General features: G+C 49.9%; 1 protein-coding gene across 11 annotated transcripts in view; it reads left to right on the forward strand.

The window, feature by feature from the left end:
• Positions 1–24,665, forward strand: part of MBNL1 (muscleblind like splicing regulator 1) — a 60,606-nt gene extending 35,941 nt beyond the window's left edge. For 2 of the 11 annotated variants that reach the window (XM_064384993.1, XM_064384994.1), the window contains exons 3-8: positions 2,212–2,382; positions 4,379–4,579; positions 9,273–9,530; positions 10,434–10,487; positions 11,283–11,436; positions 13,204–13,477. In XM_064384993.1, coding sequence (XP_064241063.1) covers positions 2,212–2,382; positions 4,379–4,579; positions 9,273–9,530; positions 10,434–10,487; positions 11,283–11,436; positions 13,204–13,457 — 1,092 coding nt within the window. In that variant the 3' untranslated portion in view covers positions 13,458–13,477. Of the gene's footprint in view, positions 1–2,211; positions 2,383–4,378; positions 4,580–9,272; positions 9,531–10,433; positions 10,488–11,282; positions 11,437–13,203; positions 13,478–16,790; positions 16,827–17,507; positions 17,603–18,214; positions 18,409–20,543; positions 20,619–21,388 lie in introns of those variants that run through there. The other 9 variants (XM_064384996.1, XM_064384997.1, XM_064384998.1 and 6 more) reach the window with 9 other exon arrangements.
• Positions 24,666–24,921: the final 256 nt, after the last annotated feature.

Below are 24,921 nucleotides of genomic sequence, written 5' to 3' on the forward strand. Positions count from 1 at the left end.
TAGTGATGGGGTGGTGTGTGTCATGCAGGGCGGGTGGGATGTGCAGTGCTCACTGGAGTCTCTGTTGGCCACAAGGAGATTTTTCTTTTGTCTTTAGGAGGTAACCTGCTAAATTATAGAGGGCTGTAGGTCTGACCACGAATAGCCACTTCAGATTACAGAATCACAGACTCAGTGAGTAAAGGAGCTTGCAGTCTCAGAAGGGAATCCCAAGAAAGCTTTTCTGTTATTAAATATGCAATCAGGGTGTTTTCTGGAAGGAGATTATTATCACAGAGCAAAAATTGCAGTTGTGTTCCTAGCATATAGTGTGGGATGTTAGAAGCAGGGTGTGCTGTGCTTCCCAGAAAACTGGTGTTGTGGGGCAGAGCCTGGTGGTGACCACACAGAATGGGTACACTCCTGTTCACCTGTGTGCAGCTCTGAAAACCCAGGTGTACTGTCACAATCCAACACACCTGTCGGAGGATTAAAGTCTTCTAGGAATACCCTGGGTTTTCTGAATGTAGAATTTTGGGAGTGATTTTTCCAAGGCATGATTGGTCATTTTCTTTTGTCTGAGTTTGCCACAGTTCTGCAAGTGTTCACCCAAAGTGCCTTGTGCCTTATGGGGAGTAGAGCCCCCAAAAAGTGTAGCTGGGGATGCTTCTGCTCTGTGGGAAGGTGGCTGGGGACAGGTACAAGTTCCTGCTCCCCTGAATGGAAGGTGAAACATCCTCCCAATCCCAACTCCTGATCAGCAGACCGTGCTGAGCCCTGTGCTGCACCCAACGAGGTGTCACAGGAGGCTGAACACAGCAAGGTCAGGCACATCCTGCTCCCATCCGGAGTGGATGGCATTTCTTCATTTTTGACAGTGAAAGTGAACTATACAGAGTAGGAAATAAGTCTATGTATTAAACACCAAAAAAAGAAATGGAGAGGCAGCATGAGATTAAAAGACTACTGCTGCAAGGAGAGGAAAGCAAATGTGTGCTTGCAGCCATGACTGAATAAGAGTGAGGAGGTTGTGGCAGCTGCTGCAGACACGGTGCTGTCCTGGCCGGAGGGGCTGGGCTGAGCTCGGCAGGCACTGCCTGACACTGCTGAGCCCAGGGATGGGCAGAGCACCCCGTGAGAGTGGCTGGGACTCCGAGGGACCCAGCTGGCCCTCTGCCCCTCTGCACTGAGGGCCTCTGCTGAGGAGCATTTGTGCTGAGTTTCAGTCCAGCAGGATTGGGTTAATCCCCCGCAGGACACTGCAGCATCCCCTGCCACCTCTGAATTTCCTCACTTATAGTATTCCTTTTGTAATGATTGGAAGGGGGTTCAGAGAAGGTTCAGAGAGATGAAAATCTGCCTTGACCTCTGTTAGCAGGATCCAGTGGCAGGGTAATTGGGAAGTGCTCCCTGCGGGGTCAGGGGATGAATGCTGCCCCAGTTCTGTGCCACTGGCTTCCCGCCTGCGCCTTCCAGCTCCTGGGCACTCTGGACCATTTGTAAAGGTCCATGGAATAAAAGTGAGACAAGAAACCCTACTCCCAGACAGACAAGTCTGCATTTCTTCTGGGAAATTCGCTAAGATCTGTAAATTAAAAGAGATTGAAGGTTAAAGGTGTCCTGAGCTCCAGAGCTCCATGCAAACAAGGAGGATGTAAGTGTTTTGACAGTAGCTGGTGATAGCAAAGCATAAGCACAATTTACCTGGGGCTGTGGTATATTCTGGTAGTCTTTAACTCTCAGTAAATAGCTTTCCTTAAAGACCATGCCTTAGGTGGATAGAAATGCTCTTCTCAGTGGAGAAGTGGAGAGGCTCCTTGTTTCCTGGGAGCCAGAGGACATTGCATTAGATCACAGGAATGATTTTTATGGCTTTAAAGCATTTGAGGGTATGAAGTACATTAAGTGGTTGGGGTGTACAACACGTACTGCCGGGCTTTGGATGTCATCCAGAGTTGTGGAACTGCCTAAACCCCAGCACTGAAATGAGGACATGGAGTTTAGTCTGGATTTCAGAATCAGGTTGGTTAACGGCTCCTCTGATTCCAGTGACACATGTTGTAGTTCCATGTTACCCATTCAGCAGTAATTGGCTCTGACTTTTACATTGTGCTCATGTAAGGTCTCATTTTCCACTATCTGGTAAGTGTATCTGCTTGTGTTTGCTTTAGCCCATGACATGAGGAACAAAGATGCAGCTTCTAATCCTACTGTGCCCATTCTCTTCTTCAGGGTCGATGTTCAAGGGAAAACTGCAAATATCTTCACCCACCACCACACTTAAAAACGCAGCTGGAGATCAATGGCCGCAATAACCTGATCCAGCAGAAGAACATGGCCATGCTGGCCCAGCAGATGCAGCTGGCCAATGCCATGATGCCCGGAGCCCCGCTGCAGCCCGTGGTACGTGCAGGGTTCCTCAGGAGCTGGGGCTGAATGAGGCAGCACAGCCTTCCACACCGGGGGAATCCCACAAAGGCTGGGAGGGGGAGAGGAGTCAACAGCACTGACATGCCCCTCTGGATGTCTTTGTGTTGCTTAACTCTACCTTACCCGAAGTAATAGTTTTAATTATTTCAGTAATCTTGGGTTAATTTGTCTTTCACAGCTTTATTGTCAGAGTTTGCAAAGTGAGTTTGCATTAGATTTTCATTTCCTTTGCAGTATTATGTGCTCTAGGAAACGCCTGGCTTTGAGAAGATCCTCTAGGTGTTTTCTCTTCACTCAAGGGAACTTCTTGCTGGAATTGAGCTTTAGTTCAGGGGAGTTAGGCTCAGCTTGACCATGGCTAGTGCATGAGTCAGTATGAGCCCATGCAGCAGCAGAGAGCTGGGGTGGCTCTGTGCCCTGGCCCAGCAGTGGCTGTGTGCCCCTGGGGCTGTAGGACAGGGCTGTCCCCACTTAGACTGTGCAGCACATCACGATGGCCCTGCGAGCTTCAGAGCGATGCCAGCTGGCTCTGATAACATGCTGCTATTCTGCAGTGGTCAAAAGGCTGCAGGATATTTATATTGCTAGAAAATAAGCTCGGTAGAAAATAAATGGGTGGTCTTATTTGCTGTACAGCAGGCACACAGGTGTCTGTTTGAGTGTATTGGGCTGAAATTAAACACCAACATCTCTTAAGTTACACACTAACAGACTGATTCTATTTTGAAGTTCATGATTACATAGCTGATAACCCAGTAATGAAAAGTGCAGTTAATTAATAGTGTATTTAAGAGTAATATTTAATTTCCTGTAATATTTGCCAGGTTGTTTTTCATTCACATAGATGAAGAATCATAAACATTACAGAAATTATACCCATTTAATCAACTCTCATTCTGTTTCTCCAGTAATCCCTGCATGTTTTTGTTCATTATTTCCAATGTTTCTTGCTTCCAAACAATTCAGTCATTTCCTCAGGAATACAGAAACATGTGCTGTTCTCTGCTGTCTGCCTTAAATTGATATGAAACAGAGAAAGAGTTGTGTTAAATCTGTAGTTGTTTTTCCCTCTAAAAATTAGTTGGGGAAAAGAACCTAAATGCCTTGAGTAACTGCCTTATTTAGATAGTGAAAGACAAACACTCCTGGCTGAATATTATTTGGCAGTTACACTGCATTTGGGGCCAGGAGAGTTATTTAATCCTTGCCGCAGTGTAGCAGCTCTGTGTTGGGTTTTCACAGCATTATTTGGGCTCTGCACCCAATTATCTTCACACCCACAAGGGCACTTGACTTTTTTTTGAAAACGTGCAAACAAACAAAATAAAATCATATTTGCATGTGCTCTTTCTTCCCCTGGTTTGATGTTTTAGCCTGATGCTAATGTTTTAGCATCTCCCTGGTGCAGTGAGTGTCTGATTATCTGCATGGCCAGCCTGTTGAATTCTGTAAAACAGGAGGATTGTGGCTGTGAAACCTCAGGAGTTCCTGAACCAGCTCTAGCTGCAGCAGAGCCAGAAGAGCTTTGCCTGTGCCTGAAGTCGAGTGTGGTCGATGCCCTGTCAGGGCTCTCAGATGCCTTTTCCCCAAGAGCCAGCCTTGTACCTGCTGTGGCCATGTCCCCCTGGTAGCCCAGACTCTCTGTGACCCACAGAGTGTCTGTCATTCATTATGGCATTGCTGGAGTGTGGATCACTGTGAGTTTGCTCCAGGAGCTGCCACGTGCTGTGAGTGCAGGGAAGCTGGAGGAGGAGAACCAGCAGAGGCTAGTGGGGACATCTGTCCTGTGCTCTTGCAGCAACTGCACGGGTGTTCCCCGTGACCCACAAACACAACAAGTGCTCCTTTCCAGTTAGCAGAAACTCACCTGTTCAGCTCCAGGGGATGCCCTGAGAGTTGTGCTGGTGGCAGCATGGCAAGCTGCTGCACAACAAATGCTAAGTGTCTCTTTCCCCGTGTCCCCTTGCAGCCAATGTTTTCCGTCGCGCCGAGCTTAGCCACCAACGCGTCAGCCGCCTTCAACCCCTACCTGGGGCCCGTCTCTCCCGGCCTGGTGCCCGCCGAGATCCTGCCCACGGCCCCGATGCTGGTGACAGGAAACCCCGGCGTGCCCGTTCCTGCCGCCGCCGCCGCCGCCGCCCAGAAGCTGATGAGGACAGACAGGCTGGAGGTAGGAGCTGCGTGGTGTAGCTTACTCTCACAAGTGCTGTCATTTAGTATGTCTTCTAGGTAGGAAATACTTTCCTTGTGAAAGCAAATAATGCAGGTTTCACTTGGGCCGGTAATGTGGTATCTTTGTGACGGTAAGAACGAGCAGTGACTGAGTGTACGTAAGTTCAGGCTGCCACTCTGCCTCTGACCTGCCTCTGCAGAAGGAAATGGGAATATTTAGGGATGATCACGGCAGCAGCAAGGGTGCCACGAAGCCGTTGGTGTGTGCCCAGAAGGCGTTAGCATGGTGGGGGCACAGCCCCTGGGCACTAGGGAGGTGCAGAGCTGCAGCTGCTGGTGCCAATGACTCGGCCTCTCTGGCTCTGGCAGAGGGTGCCCACGCTCCCCTGCTGGCCTCCCGCACCTGGCTTATCACCCTCGCTACAACCCCGACAAGTGTCGGTGCTCTCGAGCTGCTGCTCTCCCTTGCTCCCAATCTTTCTTATCTGAAAGGCCTGACAGTGTTTTCGGCACCTTATCGGTGCTGCGGCAGCGTGGGCGGGGAGCCAGGGACGTGCTGCTGGCTGCCAGAGCTTGGGGCACAGCCCATGGGCACAGCCTGGGAGCACAGCCTGGGAGCACAGCCTGAGAGCAGGAGCACAGCCTGAGAGCACAGCCTGAGAGCATGATCACAGCCTGAGAGCACAGCCTGGGAGCACAGCCCAAGAGCACAGCCTGGGAGCACAGCCCAAGAGCACAGCCTGAGAGCACGATCACAGCCTGAGAGCATGATCACAGCCTGAGAGCACAGCCCGAGAGCACGATCACAGCCTGAGAGCACAGCCTGAAAGCACAGCCTGAGAGCACGATCACAGCCTGAGAGCACAGCCCGAGAGCACGATCACAGCCTGAGAGCACATCCTGGGAGCACAGCCTGGGAGCACAGCCTGAGAGCACAGCCCGAGAGCACGATCACAGCCTGAGAGCACGATCACAGCCTGAGAGCACATCCTGGGAGCACAGCCTGGGAGCACAGCCTGAGAGCAGGAGCACAGCCTGAGAGCACAGCCTGAGAGTGTGGATCACAGCCTGGGAGCATGGACCACAGCCTGAGAACATAGAGCTCAGCCCGTGGGCACCGCCTGAGAGCAGGTGCTTGGCAGCCCTGGCTGGCTCTGTGGTTAAAAGGCAGCGATGGGGAGGCTGAGCAGCCAGGCTGCCCTGCTGTCACCCTGGTGTGTGCTGGACGTGGCAGGGGTGAGGGCTCAAGGCTGCTGTCTCCTGCACGGCTGCTGCTGGTCTCCCTTCTGGCAGTGGGGCTGCTCACTGAGCTCAGGGAGCACGCTGGGAGGAGCAAGAAGGATCTCTGTTTTATGCAGCCTGCTGTATTTGTAACTGTTCTTTCTGCCTGTGCATCTGCACTAACAGGGATTGACTCTCCTTCCAAGGGAAATTAATTCCTTTTCCTTAGCTGCATCCCTGACTGACGAGCTGCTGCTCAGAAGGGGCGAGCTGGGAGCAGTGTGGTCATCTGGCAGCCAGCATTTCCCGCTGCTGCTGTCACTATTCTCAGAGCTCACATCACCACAGGTCACCCTCCTGTGGGATCACATAATTTCCCTTTTTAGAGATGTTTTCCCCGAGGGAAGCGTTCCCCGAAGCACGCTCAGGTTGCAGGGGAGGCAGCCATGCTGAGCTCTGAGCTGGCACACAGGCGGCTGGTTGGAATCACCCAGGGATGGTTTTCCCTTGAGGACTCTGTTTCATGATGGACACCTGCCAGAGGTGGATTAAAACCAAAATGCAATTAGGTAAATTCATAAATAAATCATAATGGATTTGGAAATGAGCATGGAGAGGAGGATGCCTATGGTGGGAACTCTTTGGGCTGTGCTGCCAAGATCAGCTGCTGTGTTTGATCATGCTTCCAGCCCTGCAGTGCCCACGGACGGTCAGCGTGGGACATGAGGGCTCAAAAGCATCCTGGTCATAAGCAGGATGTACCCACTCTCCCCAGGCACCCTGGAAAGCAGGGGCACTCCTTTGTGTGCCCCTCCAGGGCAGCCCTGGTGCTGGCCACAGGCTGTGACCGCTGTGCACAGGGAGCTGATGTCATCTGGGACCTCAGCACGCAGGATTTGGCCCTCTGGACGCTGCATTCTCTTGATATTGCTGTTCAGAGAAGTGCTGCACTGCTGAGCCAGACTCCTCTACATGAGAGGGAGATGCTAGAACAGCACTCTCAGGGTCACAATATTGTTTTTCCCTTCTGCAAATTCAGTTTAAGCAGTGAAACATGTAGGTGAGAACATAATTTGCAAATGCTTTCCAGTACAGTGGTGATCTGATCTGGAGTATCCAAATTTAATATCCAAACACTAAACAAGCATGTAATTTTTATGAACAGAACATATTTGAATGTACTTATAGGCTACAGAAATGCAGAATGGATTTTGGAGATTCTGCATGACCTGGCTGTTACCTCCCAGAGGAGCCAGCAGTGTCTACCTGCTCTTCCAGGGAGCTGCAGCTGTGGCATTGCCATTTGTTGTGGCATGATCAGAGCTTTATAAGGCTCCACTCACTCTCTTTGGGAATGAACTGTCCTGGAGAAAAATAACCACAATGATGTTAGCATCTAATCTTGGAGTATGATTGGTTCTGCTTAGAATTTTAAATATTTATTTTCAAGGGTGATATACTCTGGCAGGAATTAAGTCAGCACACGTTCTGGCATACAGACCCAGGCTGTTCCCAGGCTGAAAGCTCTCAGTAAGCACACCTGGGGTTTTCAGGGATGCAGGCAGACCCCACAGCACTGTCTCCTGAATTAATGTGAGTCTTGGTAAAGTGAGGTCGGTGGCTGCTCCTAGCAGTGGGATTGCTTTCATCTGGATTTCATACTGACAGCATGCAGGTCTTGGGTGTCCAGAGCTTTCAGCCATTCCTGTAAGGAATCTGCATCTCAGGATGGAAATGTCATGGCTTCAGGCTTTTCCACAGCTTTCCTCACACTCCTCCCCTGCAGGAAATATCTTGAACAAAGTGTAATTCTTCAGTGAACTAGAAAAAAAGAAAGAAGGACAGGCAAGTGAGAGAAAAAGGAATTGCCTAACACTTTATCAAAAACAGCTGTTTCTGTTGGAATGCCGTCATTTTCTATTAGAAGTGTTCCAAAGTCAGGAATGACCACAGCCAAGCTGCTGTTTTCTGCTTGGTCCTTACGTGCCATGTTTTGCCAGAAAGAAGCAACTTAGAAGTTCTTGGAGCTGGTCAGCTCTGGGTGATCAGCACTGTTGTGCTGGCTGGCATGCGTCACTGCAGGGGACTGGACCAGGGAAGGGAAGTGGCTGCAGGGTTACCTTGCAGGCCAGTGGTTTTTTCCAGCCCAGGAGTTTGCCTGAGCTGTTTCTGGCGTGCTGCGGAATCTGTTCTGTGAGCCCTGAGCAAGAGGGCACAGGATGAGCAGGGGCTGTGGAGGGGCAGGGCCTGGCTCACGTGGCTCAGGTGCCAACACACACCTGGAGCCTGTCACCACGTGAAAAAAGTCTATGAACAGGCTTGTGCAGGAATGGCCCTGGACAAATGTGGGGTTTTCACACCCGACCTGGTCCTGGTCCTGCCAGGGGTCAGTTCATACCCATGGAGGATGGGCAGCTGGCACTGGCAGTGGCACAAGGGTTAAACAGCAGCCAGAGGACTGGTGTGAAGGGAAACACCACCAAATCTGGCTTGTTGCAGGGATCAGAGCCAAGGTCCTTGAGGAAATACTTAGGATCCAAGCTCACAGGCACTCACCTTGAACAGGAAATTCCATCTACTAAGGGGTTTTATTTTTAGGCACACCTGAGTTTGTCCCTTTGTTTCCTATGGCCTTTGGAAAACTGGAGTGCGAAGTGTGTTTTGTTGGCAGTTTGGCGAGAACTGTGACAGGATCCCATGTCAGTCTGTCAGACATAGAGTTGGCATGTCTGCAGAGGGGGCCGGTGTGTGTCACACTGGTGACACAGTCCGTGTCTGCAGGGCTGGGTCTGCGTGGGCTCAGGACTGGCTGGAGCCCACGGAGACACTGCAGGGGCTGTCACCCAAGCAGCTGCAGTGTCTGAGCCCTCCAGCTCCATCTGGCTGCTGATGTGTGACAGCGAGAGCAGTGGCTGTTGCTGTTCCCCACCTTGCCAGGGTGATGGCTGGGCAGCACAGGGGCCGTGCCACCACCGTGGGCTTGGGCTGCTGTCTCCTGGCGGATGCCTGGATCGTGGGGACACATGGACACAGAGTGCCCACCCGGTGGGGCTCCCTGGGGGTGGCCGCACACTGTCCACTCACCTTAATGAGCACATCAAGCACAGCCAGGCCGCAGCAGCGCATGGCCGAGCGCCTTGGGGTGCTTGGCTGGTGCCCAAGAGCAGCCACAGCACATTTCAGGAGACAGAAACAGCCCCTGGGCAGCTCAGGGGGAGCCAGAATGACACCTGCTGTGTGCTTGGCTCTGATCCCGGTGGGGTTTCATGCTCCTTGACATCAGAAGTGGCTCTGGAGAAGCCAGTCTCTGCTGCCAGGTCCCTGAGCCCTCCATCCCACTGCAGTGCTCCTCCTGGGTCAGGACCCTTCCTCGCGGTGCCCTCGCAGGCTTTCAGAAAGCTCTCTGCCCCAAGCCTTGCCTGCAACACCCAGCACCAAAAGTAAGTGGCTTTCTTTTCCTGGTGTCACAGGTATGTCGAGAGTACCAGCGTGGGAACTGCAACAGGGGAGAGAACGACTGCCGGTTCGCTCACCCCGCCGACAGCGCCATGATCGACACCAACGACAACACGGTCACCGTCTGCATGGATTACATCAAGGGGAGGTGCTCCCGGGAAAAGTGCAAATATTTTCACCCTCCTGCACACCTGCAAGCCAAGATCAAGGCTGCCCAGTACCAGGTTAACCAAGCTGCAGCTGCCCAAGCAGCAGCGACTGCAGCTGCCATGGTGAGTGTGGGAGCACTTGTGGACGCAGACGTAGACTGAGGAGAGGCAATGGTGGATGTGTGTTTGTCCTTGCTGAGGAGGGTGCGTGTGCCTGGGGACCCCGGTCACTACACGGTGCAATGAGCTTTCTCAGCATGTGGTGCCAGATCTGCTGTGAAGTAGTTCCTGACCGTTGAGGTGTTTGACTAATTTTGCCTGCTGATGTCCGGAGTACCGTGTGTACCTCTGTGCGTGCATACGTGTGTGCGTGTCTGTTCGTGTGGGCTACTTGTGTCTCTGGTTGGCTGTACATCCGTGTGTGGGCAGATGTGTGTCTGTCCAGCTGCACAGCTAGATAAATCCATGTTTAGTTTCTGTAAGTCCGTGTTTGCAGAGGTGTAGTTTGAAGTGGATTGACCATGTCCTGCTGTCCCCGTCCCGTGTCCCCGAGGGCTGGCGGTGGCTGTCCCGGGCGCTAGCGCAGGCCCGTAGCGGTAGCAGCCAGACCTGGACCCATGAGGAGCTGGTGTGCTGGCGAGGCGAGGGCAGCACTGGGGGGCTGTGGTGGCAGAGGGTCCCGCCTGTGCTGAGCCCGTGGGTGTGGGAAGCGGAGCACAGCGGGGGCGGCAGGGCCGGCGGGGCGAGGCGGTGGCCGCGGGTCCGGCGTGCGTGGCCGTGGCCCCGCGGCCGGCCCGGCGTGGCGGCCGTGGGCACCCCCTGCTGCCCCGCTGCCCTGCCCGCGGGCCCGTGCATGCCTAGTCTTGTTACCGTTGTACACGGCATCCGGTGATTTGTTTTTATTTGTTTTTTCTCACCTCCCCAAATGCACTGCTGCCCCCATGACGCACCTCTGCTTGCTGTTTATGTTAATGCGCTTGACCCCACTGGCCATTGCCATCATGTGCTCGCTGCCTGCTAATTAAGACTCAGTCGGCTGTCAAATCACTGAAGCGACCCCTCGAGGCAACCTTTGACCTGGTACTATGACCTTTCACCTTTTAGCTTGGCATGTAGCTGTATCGTAGAGTGGAGTTTGGGGTTAATGTGTAGAAATGGACCATCCCGGTTTCCCTCCCCGCGTCCCCGGCGAAGGGCGTGCGGGCGGCCGGGCCAGGCTGGGTGCCCTCGCTGCAGCCCCCGCCGCCCCGCGCCCCGCCGGCCCCTCCCCGTCCCCTCCCGTGTCCCCATCCCTGTCCCCTCCCGGGTGCCGGCGCAGGGGCGTTGGCATGGCTTGGCGGCGCGGAGGCGGCCGGGGCCGGCATGGGCGCGCTCTGCATGCCCGGGCAGCGCTGGGGCCGGGGACTGGGGTGTCACCACGGCCCTGCCATCCGCTCCAGACGGTGACTATTAACATGGCTTCTACGTGTGATCCTCGTGGAGCTAGCAGTGCTGCTTCCCCGAGAGCCTGGCTCCTGGCCCGCCCGAAGCTTTCCCTGGCGTGGCACTGATGCCGGTGCCCACAGCGGCTGTCCCGCCGGTCCCTGTGCCGCTGTAGTGGTAGGCAAATAGTGCTCCCTGGAAAGCTGTTCCCTCGCCTTTTATTTGGTAGTTCAGTCTGCTATGCCGCTTGCTTGCTCATGGAGAAACATGGTGCTGCCTGGTTATTTTGCCTTCTACTGATTTTTCTTTTTTCCTTTTTCTCTCTCCTTTTCTCCTCCCTTTTCCCCTCCCTCCCTCCTTCCCTCCCATCCTCCTCCACACCCCACCCATCCTCTCCCTTTTTTTTTTCTTTTTTGTTACCGGACTTTATTTTTATACCCATCCACCATTCAGGGAATTCCTCAAGCTGTACTTCCCCCCTTACCAAAGAGGCCTGCGCTTGAAAAAACCAATGGTGCCACCGCAGTCTTTAACACTGGTATCTTCCAATACCAGCAAGCTCTTGCCAACATGCAGTTACAGCAGCATACAGCCTTTCTCCCACCAGGTAAGTGCATCACTGGCGCCTTTTCGGGGCGGGAGCAGGGGGATTTCTGGGAAGAGCACCCCAGGAGGCAGCTGTGGGTTGCTGGTGCAAACGCGGTGTGTGCTGGAGGCCAGGCACAGGCAGCCCCTCCAGCCTGGGCAGAGCAGTGCCCGTGCCCCTGGGCAGAGGAGGGGCTGCCTGTGGCAACGCTGGCTTCTCTCTGCTCCTCGCAGAAGCTGGGCGGGTGTTTTCCAGTCTAACACAAAATCAGCATCATGCTCTGTCACCCCAAATCAGAATTTGAAATCTCCTCTCTCCTTCCTCTTTCCCTGGATTAACTGCTCTTCCTTCCACATCCCTCAGCTGTTGTGCTTGTTTCCCTGTAAGACCCCTTGGCCTTGGCAGTGGTGGCTCTGAGTCACACACACAAAGGGGTTTTTTAATGAGGATTTAATGGGGTGCAGTGGTCCCAGGTGGCACGGGCAGTCTCACAGGTGGAGAATCACAAACCTACACAAGAAGTCACAGTTTGGGCCTCCACACTGATTTCTCAGGGCTGGTCTTGGACTGAATAAAGCCAAGTGCTTGTTTTAGACAAGAGTCCTGGTGTAGCTGGTGAAGAGTTGATGCCTGTACCATGGACCAAGCAGAAATCCTTTTGGAGGACTAGTGATGGGACATAAAGTTGGAATATGTGCTTTGGTTCTGCTGATGGCACTGCATGAGAATGATCTCCAGAATGTCCTGGGAGCTTCTGCCCTTAGTTACACAGCTGAGGTAGTTTGTTACACCTGAACCCACACTAAAGCAGCACCATCATTCCAGGAGATGTGCAGAGCTGATAGATCTGTGCTCAAAAATGGGAAAGAGTCCGTGAGGATAGCCTTTCAAAACGCAGACTGGGAAGGGGAAGAAATACAGCTAATCAGTTTCTACCCAAAAATGTAAAGGATTTTATCCTAAATATCTTTGGCAAGTATGTTCCCAGGAGATCAGTACAGTGCCCTTTACTATCCTGTCTTGATCTGGCATGCAGCCAACATGTGTACTTTAAATGGCACAAAAATAAGCTTCTTGATCTAGTGCATTTTAATAATGCAAAAATGCATTGCGGCCACTGAAAGGTATCAGTAAATGTTGCAAAGCTTGCTGGAGTCAATAGCAGGATGGGTTGGGTAAGCTGCAGGTCAGATCCCTAGCCCACATATTAAAATCCATATAAAAATGTGTATGCAGTCATAGACTCATGGAACCACAGAATGGTTTGGGTTGGGAAGGACCTTAAAGACCACCTCATTGCAAACCCTCTGCCATGGGGGGACACCTTCCAATAGACCAGGCTGCTCAGAGCCCCATCCAGATAGACTCAGAATCCTTCCTAAGAATGTTAAATAATTCACAGATCTCTTTTGGCACAGTATAACCAGTGGAGTCTGTAAACATCAATTTTCCAGCTTCCATGAACGCAGCAAGGGGCTGGATGGTTTCTGGAAACGCTGGAGCTGCCTTTGTACCTCCCCTTCGAACTCCGGGGCTGGGGTGTGGTTTGTGTGTGCCAGACCCCATTTGCACCTCATCATGGACTGGGGCCTTTCCCATTGGCTCTTGACACACCTTACCTCAGCTCTTCCTCCAGCAGATCCACACTGAAACCTCCAGGAGCTTGGCAGTGGTTCTTGAGGCTTCATTAGACCTTTCCTGACCACTGAAGTTTAGTGTGTGTTACACAAGAAAAGTAAGGGAGTTTTTAGCCTGAGCTATTATGAATTGTCTCTTTATATTTTTCAGATAGCTGCAGTTTGAGCTTTCCAGTAGTCCAGTACATTCCAAAAAGTTTGAAAAATGCCTTTGGCACCTTGCCCTATTCAGTTTGTCCCGCTTCAAGTGAGGCAGGATCAGTTCCTGTTTGGGCCCAGGCACCTGGACACAGAGTTTCTCCATCTGTCCCTGCGAAGCCACGGAGAGCACAGAGCGTGGGTGCCCCCAGCTCCACGGCCACGGAGCAGGGCCAGGGCAGCTCAGTGGGATCTGAATTAAAGTGACATTTTTCAGGTTCAGACACCCAAGGTGTAAGTGCTCATTTGTGTTCCTAGTTGCTCCAGGCAGAGTGTGCAGGAGGGCTGGAGGGCAGGACACCTGCAGAACCTGCACAGGGTGGGTGTGCCCAGGGTTGGTCCCCTGTGGGCAATCTGGGCAGGACCCTCCTCTCTGCAGGGCACTTCACTCCTCATGTTCTCCCACTGATACTCCAGAAAACCTCAGATAACCTCCTCTGAATTGTGAGGCATTGTTCTGGCTGGCTGTGTGCCAGGGATGTGAAGCACATCCAGGGAACATCCATGCCTGGGAGTGGACACTGCACTCCAGCACGCCTTAAGTGATTAAATGTTCTTCAGACATTCATATCACCAGTCTCAACTGAAGCTCCCTCTGTGCACAGCTCCCCTCTTGAGGTGTCCCCAAAACCGTGGCTGCTGGAAGCTGTCCCCAGACTGAGAGGAGAGTTTAGGGGTGTTGCAAGAAAGAGCCAGGAACATTTGTGCTGTTGAGATAAGGGCAGTTATTCTGCTGAGTCAGGAGCTCTGCGTGCCTGGGTTTGGTGCTGAGTCCTGCTGCCAGCTGGGGACACCTCGGCAGACGTGGGTGACGCTCCTGCTGTGAGCGTGCAGAGCTCCAGGTCCTCAGGCCTTCACCTGCCCCGGGTCCTGCAGCGCCTGGGGCTGGCTGCATGCTCCTGGGGGCAGCTGAGGGACGTCCTGCCCGTGCCTGGGACTGTCCTGTGCCTCCTCAGGAGTGCTCCCTGTCTCCTCAGGAGTGCGAGTGCAGCTGCTGTGCCCCAGGTGTGTCCCCCAGGTGACCAGACTGGCCTTGAGAGGTGACATCTTCCAGAGCAAGGGGTCGGGTTGGCAGGGTGCTCCCAGGAGCTGACATTGTGGTGCAGCTGCAAGGGGCAGGACTGCAGCTGAACCCCAGAGCCAGTGAGGAAGGGCTGCAACTGCCTCTGCATCGTGTTAACCCGCTGTGTATTTGTTCAATTACTGCAGCCTCAGCACCAGAGGCTCCCTTGTTCCTGGCTGGGACTCAGTGCCCAGAGGCTTTCCTAAAGCACTTTCCTCCCCAGGGCTGCTGGGCCTGTGCAAAACCACTGCTTTCCCCCAAAACATTGGGGAGGGGAAGGTCACACACCACTGCTCACCTCCACAGGAGTCCTTGTGCTGTGTGGAGTGTTGTTTTTAAATAGGCATTATAGACTGGGCAGAAGAAATAGACTGAGGGGAATAATACAAGGGAGAAAATAGAAAAAATAATTAAAACCAATAAACCTAGAATATTTATAAAAATAGCTTTATTGTGCTGCAGAAATTATGAAGTTATGGTCAGTTAAGTCGGAACATCCTCAAATTAAAATTCTGCCTTGTGTTGAACAGCCAGGCAACATTGAAAGTGAACATTTGTTATTCATGTCTTCTCACTAGTCAGTCAAAGCTTCTGAAGTCAAGCTGAATATTAGGATCATAGCAAACTGGTAAGAGGGTCATAAAGCTTAATATCTGTGTTTGGGAGTTATGCCACCCCAGCAAGCATTCTTTCTGCCTCATGTTCATTTGCTTTAATTCCCTTTCAAAAACTGTATGCACTGGTCATAATGTTAATGATGATCATTCAGGCTGAAATTTGGAGCTTTTCTCTGAAAAGTGTTACAGGGATGTTTCAGAGTGGTTATGAGCCCCAGCTCATGTGCAGCAGGTAGATACACCTGTGCATGGAGGCATGGACCACTGCAGGGTGCCCAGCCCTGTGCACGGGGCACTGCTGCAGAGCCACAGCTCAGAGCTTCTCTGAAACCCCACTGACCCCACTGAGAGCCCACCACAGGGACCAAGAGAGCGGTTCTGCTTACTGTTTGTACTTTTTAGCCAAATTCTGCACCATTTTTCAGTCTTGCAAGTGATCCCCTTGGCTTCAGCCGTGCTTTGTGCCAGGGGAGGGCAGGGGAGGCACCCTTCCTTTACCCTGTCTGTGCCAGTGTTCTCAGTCTCTCCAATGATGCAGAGGAGTAATTAGGAAACATGATGATGTCCTTGCCTTTGTTGCCTTACAGGTTCAGCAGTGACAGAGGATAACTGTGGCCCCAGCAGTAATTAAACTGGCCTTTTTCCCTGCACAGTTAACTGCTCCTGAGGCTGTGCATCCCCTCCCACGCTTGGCACGGCTGGAGCCATTGCCTGTCCCCAGTACAGCCACGGGATGTCACTGAGGCAGCCTTGCCTGGCTGCCTCTGGCAGTCTGCTAGGATATCTCATTCCTAGATTTCAGAGTTTATTTCTGTTTCAGCTGTGTCACTCATCATTAACAGTGTTAATAAATGTTATTTGTTACATTAAAAAGTAAATAATTTATTAAAAATGGATATTCTGGAAGATCAGTATATGTTTACCATCTTGGAAGCAGAAATAGAAGATTGTGAGATCAGTCTGGTGAAAGGCATTTTGCTGTGTAACTTAAAGAGAATTGCCAGCTGGGTGATACTTAAAAATGATGCCAGAATGATCCCAAAAACACCTTCCTGCTCCTGGTTCTGGTTGCAGGGCAGAGCTCTCCAGGTGTGTGGTCTGAAGGGAGCTGGGGCTGTGAGCCCCAGCTTGAAATGCATCCTACAGTGTAGAACAGAAGGCTGAACAGGGGCTGTGGGGTGTCTCTGGGAGCTGCACAGGGCACAGGGCTCATTCAGCCACGGCTCTGGGCCACGTGAGGAGCAGCCAGAGTGGGGACAGCGTGGGGACAGCGGGGTCACTGCCCCTTCTCTGCAGCTCCAGGGCTCGGGGCTGCAGCCAGAGTCCTGCCTGACAGGTCACCTGGGGCCTTGCATCCCCTGGGCTCTGCAGCAGTCAGGAGGAGAGGAGAGGAGAGAGGAGAGGCTCTGTCACCTCCCACTGTCCATCTGGATGGCTCCAACAAGGACAGCAGGGCCTGGTCCCTGGTCCCTGCACTGGGGACCGCAGGCAGCAGGCAGGGTGACTTTGAAGCATCTCTTCTGATCTGAGAAGAGCAGGGAAAGGACCACGACCAGGCTTGTGTAAAAGGCAGAGAGGTCTCAGGAGCTGTGAGTTAGAGTGAGGAAGGCTTTTCTGGCCATGCTCTGGGGCCAGCAGGGTCCCAGCACAGCCCCGGCCGCTGCCCTGTGCCCGAGGCCTCGTTCTGATGGATCACTGTGCTCTTGTGTGGTTGATTGTGCTGACAGTTACATGCCACTGTGCCCGTAATAACAATTTTTCTTCTTTGTTCAATGAAATTTCTAATTACACGTGTGATGGGTTGTTTTAATTCTTTTCCCTTTCCAAATCCACCTTCCTGTTGCAATGCATGATGAGCAGGCTCAATATTGTGCATGACACCCGCTACAAGTGTTGGTAGGTGCCAGCTTTGTTTCTTGATTATCTTAAACCTGTGGTGCAGCTCACAGACCCTCAAAATCCACTGCTAGATTTAACGTACAGCCCTCGTGCCAGTCCATCTCCCCAAGCCTCCTGCACTAACACCTGTCAATTAAATGGGATTGTTTTATTTAATTGACATGGACACGTAGATGTTAATTTTGTACAGCAGTTTTTAATTGCACATTGTTCCTTGGTGGATTTTGACTGGACTATGAGTTCCAGTGTTTAGAAACTATCTTGTGTTAACTAAAGACTGTATCTTACCATAGCCATGTAGCTGTATTCTGTCCTTCTACAAGATTAATTTCTGTTAGCAGTAAATATTTGGGTTGAATTTCTAAAAGACAAAAATTTGTAAATATAAGGGCATTGAAAAAACTCTTGTTTTTCATATTGAAATGGTTAAGCTTGTTTGTGTCGATTTTCTTGATTTGATGGTAACGAGCATTTTCCCCTTTTTTTTCTCTTTCATCTCCCTCCCCTCCCTCCTGGAATGTTGTCCTGCTTTGCACTGTGGTTGCATGTCACGCGCTGGCAATGATGTCTCGGGCTTTTTGCTGTGGTAAACCATGCTCAATGACTCCCACGTGTCGCTCTGGTCCCATACTGCTACACTCTTCTGTATGTTTGCTTATTTGATTTTCCTTCCGAAAGTTCCCATGGTGCACGGTGCTACGCCAGCCACTGTGTCTGCAGCAACAACATCTGCCACAAGTGTTCCCTTCGCTGCAACAGCCACAGCCAACCAGGTTTGCTAATTTACAGCTTTGTTCCTTACAGACGACTCGAAATCGGTGCTTTAATGAGCATGGGGGTTTGGATCTGACCTCTTGTTGGCCTACACATTCTCTCAGAGAGCTGCAGCACAGCTTAATCAGCCCTTAGCTGTGCTCCAAAGGTGCTGCAGTTCTATTTCTGATGCTAAAAATAATTGACAATAGAGTTTCTGACTCAGTCTTGACATTTATGGGCCATGCTGCTTATTTCTGTTCTCAGGGATGCAAAGAGCAAGGGATAATACACAAACCCATGATTTATTTCCCTTTCTGTGGAGCCAGCAGCTCCTTTCAGGGCAGAACTCAGGGAAAGCCAGGGGAGTCTTTGTGCAGAGGGGTTGCAGGTTCTTACAGTCTGAGTTTAGCAGTCCAAACATGTTCTGACTCTCCTCTTCCAAGTGTAAAACAAAACCCTGTGAGCATGGGCCACACAGAAACTTCCTTGAAGCCTTTGTTGCCGCCTGGTGATTCTCCTTGGAATGGCCCATTGCTTTGAACAGAGCTCAGATAAGAAAATGCCCATTAGAGTCTGGGTTTATTTCTCAATAGCCACCCCAGTCACTGCTGTGTTTGGATGTATTTCAGGAATATGAGAGTAATGCTTTACCACGTAAGTGATTAGAAGTCCTGCCAGGAAAGCCAGAACCAGTGCTCTAAAGATGAGTCCCTGGGCCAGAGGAGTGGCTGGAGCTGCACCTGAGCACAGAACGCTGTCAGAAAAGCAGATTTCTGTACAACATCTGGCTGAAAGTGCAACAATAAAAACATTTTAAAGAGTCTCCTGTTCCTCTTCTAAAAGCCAATTATTTTTTAAGATTTACTGGGCAGTTAGTTGTCGATGCTAGGAAGCTGTCAGTTCTGGTCTGATGTGCAGGTCTTGTTTCTAGCTCAGTGGGATCACATGTGTGTCCCTCAGAAAAGAGAGCTCCAGGTTCTCCTCAGCGTTGTGCAGGTGTGCTCCTGTGCAGGTAAATGTCAGTGTTAAGGCAGGCTTACCTGAAGCACTCGGCTCCTGGCTCAGGACAGGTGGTTCCTCAGCACACCCAGAGCTGCAGAGTGAGCCCCAGGGCCTCTGGCTTTGAGCCTTTGCACCTTTACCTGTTGAGCACTACCATTTTGTGCTGCCCCAGCTGTACATCCCTCGTTAACCTGTCTGCTTCCTCATCTCTCAAAAATACAATTCCCAAATGGCATCATTGCAGTGACACCTGGGCGTGCACATCCCAAGCCTCCAAAGGGACCTGGATATTGTAGAATGCCAGAAACAGCCCAGGTTAGTCTGCTCAGCAGCTAGCACCTTCTTCTCTTGAGAAGTGTTTGCTGAATGAACAGCTCACTCAGAGCTTTAAACTTGGCCTGAGAATTTGTGTTTTGAAAAGTTAGTTCATAGGTGGGGCTACCTCTGCATATGTGCCACCTCAGCAAGCAACTTCCTGTATGCCCAAAGTCTCTTAATTTTATAGTTTATTGCACCAGTTACTTTCAGTGGGTCTCTGTATCCTGTGCATGTCCTGAGGGTTGTGAGAACAAGACAAGCCACAGAAAAAGTCATTATTTTTAAATCCCCTCTCTGTTAGTAACCACACACTTCCCAGGGAGATCCTAGGGAAAACCTGCTGTAGAATCTGGTCATTTCATGCCTTTCCTCCCCAGAGCCTCATAACACACTTAGTGCAGTTCTGCAGCCAAACCTCCATATATACATATATACCCATATATGTATATACCATGTGAGCAATGCTGAAGGTATTTAATGCCACCCAATGCCGTGTGCCTGCATGCCAAAGGCTAAAGATGTGGCCCTTCATCTTCCCGGGCTGGTGTGGAAGGTCCTTGGTCTGGTCGACAGCACTGCCCCTGATGCTGCTCCAGTCGGGTGCCGCAGCCTGTCCTGCAGCAGCAGGAAAACATGGTATGAGAAGCTTCATTCTGCTCCAAGCCCGTTTCTGTGGAGTTGGCAATGCTGTGATGTGTGAGCTGCCAGGGGAGGAGAGGGCACACGGGTGGAAAACAGCAGCAGGACCTGCCAATGAGTTAGCTGAGAAGAAACCCCCCTTCTCTTTACTGGGCAGATTCACAGGCCAGCCTTGGTGGCCGTCAGGAAAAAGGGTCTTTCCAAATGCCACAGCCATTTGGGATGGTGCAAATCCACGTTGTGTCCTAGGCCCCAGCACAGTTCCCTGTGCCTGGGCACGTCTGCTCCCCTGGGCGCTGCGGTGCCACCGTGACCCACGGCCGGGGCACAGTGTCACCTGTCAGTGGCACTGCTGGCAGTTGGCTCCATGGAATCCTGCTTTGTTCAGCGGGACACTGAGCGGTGGGCACTTGAGGGGAGCCACGTGCTCAGTGCTCTGTGTGCAGCCGAGCACGTTGGGGGGAGTTTCCCTGCCTGGGAGGCTTTGCTTGCCGGCTGCTCCGCGCCGTGCCGCAGCTGCTGCGCGAGGGGCACAGCTCTTCTCTCTCACCAGCCATGAAGATCAAGCTCAGGGCATCGTAGGTTTGGCATTCAAAACCCAGGACAGTGACAGCAGTGAACACTTCACAGAATCACACTGAAACGAGGCCACTGTAGAATTCACCATCTGAGACACTGAAAGCACAGAATTTTGTGTAGGCCAACAAAAAGGGCTATTTTCAATTACTGCACTGCATGACTTGTAGATGTTAACTTCTCCCATTTCCTGAACAATCAATAATACTTATTTATATTTGTCCAGTAGTACTTAACCCAGTGTTTTCCAGTTAAAAGTTGCTATTGTAGCACTTCAGTTGACTTTAACTTATAGTTACAATATAAAATCCACCGACTCACAGCTGATCCTCCCTTTCCCAAACTGATGTTCTGTAGCAAATGCTGTGCCTCCGGGTGGGCTCGTTGCACCTGTCACTCACTGTTTACATTTCTTACCTGTAGATACCCATAATATCTGCCGAACATCTGACTAGCCACAAGTATGTTACACAGATGTAGACATTTGGTCATCAAACAGTAAGTTCCCAATGTGTTGTTGCTGTATTTTTTCTTACTCTTATGTGTGCAGTTTGTTGCTGTAAGGGACAGAATGTTTTTATCTTCTTTCTAAGAAAACCAGTAAGCTCTGGGGGCAGAGGCTCTGACCTCCCTGAGGGGCCATTCCTGCCCGAGGGGAGATCCCACGGGTAGCAGTGGCCCCATCATGTGTTAGTTTGTGCATGCCCACCCAGCAAAATCAGGGTTCACAGAGCTTTATGTTCTGTCTGTGGTGGCCTCAGCACTGGCCTGAGCTGAGGGCAGACTTCGGGAAGATTATTCCATCAGGTTCTCTTCAAAAAGAATGGCTTTTGAATCTCAACATTTGGAACCCCGGCATTTTCCTGGGAAACTCATTTCTCTCCTGTTATTGTGGGATTCCCCTCCTGCAGCCATCCCATCCCAGGATGGCTCCTCTTTTGTGTTACCTTCCTCTCTTCTGTGCTCCATTTCTGCTCGTTTTTATTGAATTCCTTGGCCATAATGGAATTATTTGTGAGGCTGAGGATTGACCCTTTGGCCACAGTGGGTTTGGAATCACGGCTGCTCCGTTCAGCTGAGCACAAACATTGTTCAGCTGCTGGATGGGTGCAGGGCGGGTGGATGGCTCGGGCTGGGGTGGATGGAGTGCCCCAGGTGGGATGGGATGCTTCTGCTGCCAGGGGCTCCTGCAGGGACACGGCCCCCGTGCCACGTATGACACCGAGTGCTGGCTGTGCCGAGAACACGTTGTGCTCTTCCCTTCCCAGATGGTGTCGGCGGCGAAGAGGCCGGATTTGGGTGGGAAGAGGCCGAGCTCATTAGCCATAGTGTATGTAAATACTGTCCAGCAGCACTGGGAACCCCTCAGCAGTGACATCACACATTGCATGTTAACGAGACGAAGCGAGGCCGTGGGACTCCACTGCACACTGTTGCCTATCTACTTTGTACATTGAATTGATATTTGTGCTGAGGTGATCTTGTCCAGCCTGCAGCATCGCCCGCCTTTCCCGCGCGCTGCCGGCGGCTCCGGGGCTGCTCCCACAGCCAGGACTCCGCCCGGAAAGACCGACGATGCTGCAGCCAGAAACCTATTATGTATTGGTACGTCTGTAGACCAAGATATAATTTTTTAAAGTAAGTTTATTTCTTTCAAGGTTTACAAATAACAAAGGTGCACCTTGTATTTAAAATTGCCATTATAGACGAGAGCGTGCATGCACAGTAATTTTTGTTTAAGAGTAATATTTTTAATGTAATAGATTGTAAGAAATGAGAAGAGAGGAATCTGACAGAGATGAATGTGCCAAGCAAAACCACAACTGTGTATATTTTAAAGCACATCAATGGCTTTAAGTACCACGTTGTTAAGGATTCTCATGAAGTGCCATAGACTGTACATCCATCAGAGTATTATTTCCGCAGTGTTATTTTCAGAACCACGTTTTCACTGACTTGATGAGTACTGATCAGTCAAAGGGCACCATTCTGTTTCAAACCAAAGCTGTCTCAGAAATGGCCAATTGCTCCTCACAGCCAGTGGGCAGCAGCAGAGAGATGCTCCAGCTGTGCACAACCCTTATGGACAATATTATCTATAAACTCTCCCAAGGCGTTGTATGTCATATTTATGCATAGTTACTGTATAAGGTGATCTGCAAAGGGAAAAGCCATTTCTGAGACACAGTAACAAATGTTTGAGGAACTTCTTTTGCTCTATTTATAGCCTCTGTCGCGAGTCACAAGGACTATAAATGTTTTGCAGAGATGGGTTTCACTTTAATTCATCAAGTCCCGCGTCCGCGGCGACTCTAAACAAAGACGCAGAAGCACTGACAGCAGATGCATGACAAACCAAAATAGGACAAATGAGACGTTAATTAGTGTAGAAATTGGGTGGGTTAATACTCGGGTGAGTTTTATATGTGATTTTTTTTTGTTCAGATTAACTGCTTATAGCCTTAGAAAGCCTTTACAAAATACAAACAAACAAATAGATGTGCATTCAAGTTCTAAGAATGGATTCATCCAAAGGAATTCCTTTTGTGGTTTGGATGTTGCAGCCAGTAAAGGATATTTTTGCTCTGTTCAGCCAGGGGCTGCCTGGGGCCAGGCCCCGGGTGGGCAGGGAGGGAGAGGCGCGGGTTCGGTTGTAGAACTCGCCATACTCCGAGTTTACCGCGAGTTTTTATGCTTGAGAGAGATGCTTTATAGATAAGAATGATGTGTTGATTTTCCTGATTGTACTGTACATCTATTAAAGCCTTAGATTATTACATTACGGGTTAAAACCCATACCAATGTAATTTCAATCGTGTTAAGAAAGTATAGGTGACTTCACATGTTATTGTAGTGACTTACCATAGAGAATTTACTTATTTTTTTCTTGTTAAAAGTGTAGTTTTTATTTCTTACATTTATTAGCTCGTTTTCATTTTCTATTACCAGTTGATACCATTTCAGTTCATAGAATTTTGTTTTATTAGAATTTACTGATGACTTTTTCAAAATACAAAAAAAAAAAAAGTAGTTTTATTCATAACATACTCAGTTTGGAATCTATATGTAGTGTCTTATGAGTATTCGTATTATTGTTAACTAAATGATTTCTATTTTACTGATCTAATACGACAATGTAAGAATGTCAGTCATTGTTAGTTCTTGTCTAGTTTTCATTCAAAGAACAAAGATCTTTTATATGGATATCTTATAATTATATAATCATTGCTAAGTAAGAAGTTAAGTTGTTGCTATGGCAACAATCCTGGCAGACAATTGAGTAATATTTTGATGATTTATTTTGTTTGTAATTAGTTATTATGAGAAAAAAAAATCTAGTTCCTAGATATTAGAATAAAATTTATTTTCTACTGTATCCATTTCAAATGTTAAAATATTGTTTAAATATTTTTTGAAATCCCTGAATATCAGGCCTTGTTATAAATAAGCTGCATAATCAATAGATCAAGGGACTTTTTGTTGATAATCCAAATACTCAAAGTTTACGTAACAAGAATTCTAGTGTGTGTGTGCAAACTCTTGAGGGTTGATTATGCTGCAGTTGGGACGTCGAGAGCGAAGGTTGACTTTTTGCACTTCTGTATATAGTCAAAAAAGAGAGAAACCTGTATAATAGTAAGATCTTATTTTGAATAAAAATGTCTATAATTACAAGGAGTTTTGTTAAGGCTAAATAAAATGACAGGCTGAACAAAATTGCTTGCAAAAGTGGCACAGAGTTAGCACTCCATCCCCCTTCCAAAAAGTTGCTTTGCTTTATGTGGACAGCTTGTAGTTTGCCAGGATTTTTTCAGCTGGAAAGATCTGCCATCCTTCCGAGATCTCATGACTGACAGAAGCTCCACTGGGTCAAATCTGCCTGAAAATCATTAAGAAACAAAAAAAGGAAAAAAAAAAAAAAAGAAAAAAAAAAAGCAGGTACTTCAGCCCATCCAGGGAATCATGGCTCAGATATTCCGTACATTATTCAAAATCTACTGCATGTTTAAAGTATCAAAATATATTAAAGATATATGCTATTCAAACCAGTTTCTGACAATTTCAGTGGTTTCTTGTTCACAAAAAAAGATTCTTCAAAACAAATACTGACATTCACAGAGTTCAACCATGGACAGGCAAACGGAACAGCACCCGTAGCTGTAGGTAGGGGATTCTTTTCTCGCTGTAGTGGTCCTGTTCTTTCAGCAGGTGAGGAACAGCCTGGGAGATGTTCCCTTTTCACGGAAAGCGCTGCAGGAGCCCGGTCATCCTGCGCGTGCCAAGGCTGGGAGCAGGCGTGGGGCTGGGAGCTGACCCAATCAGTAATTAATGAATTAACTGCTGCGCTCGCAGCCCCGGCTCATCTGCGGGAAGGACGGGCGCGCTTGGGTTTGCTCTTACGTAACCACAGACTTACTTTGCTTGTAGTTGCTCCAGTTACGTACTCTGTCCTGGGCTGCAATTTGGGTTTATGCTTATTTTATTATTACTGCTATAGTTGACCTTGCTGTATGGAAAAAATAAAGTGAAATTGCCCTAATCAAAGTTCTCTTTCTTCATTATCTTTTCCTCCACCAGGTTAAAAGTGGCTCCACTGCTTTACATAGGCTTGAGTGTGTCTGAGCACTTGTGGGACTGCCCACAATTTATTTGGTACTGGGGCTTTTCTGCACCAGCACGTTCCATCCACAGGATGTGTATTAAAATGCCACCTGTTGAGGATGTTCCTGTTAGAATATCCTGTGGATATTCCTGGGGGTAAATGCAAAGCACCAGGATCTCTGGATCAGCCCCCGCTGTC

The sequence above is a fragment of the Passer domesticus genome, chromosome 11, assembly GCF_036417665.1.
Source record: "Passer domesticus isolate bPasDom1 chromosome 11, bPasDom1.hap1, whole genome shotgun sequence".
Taxonomy (NCBI): Eukaryota; Metazoa; Chordata; class Aves; order Passeriformes; family Passeridae; genus Passer; species Passer domesticus.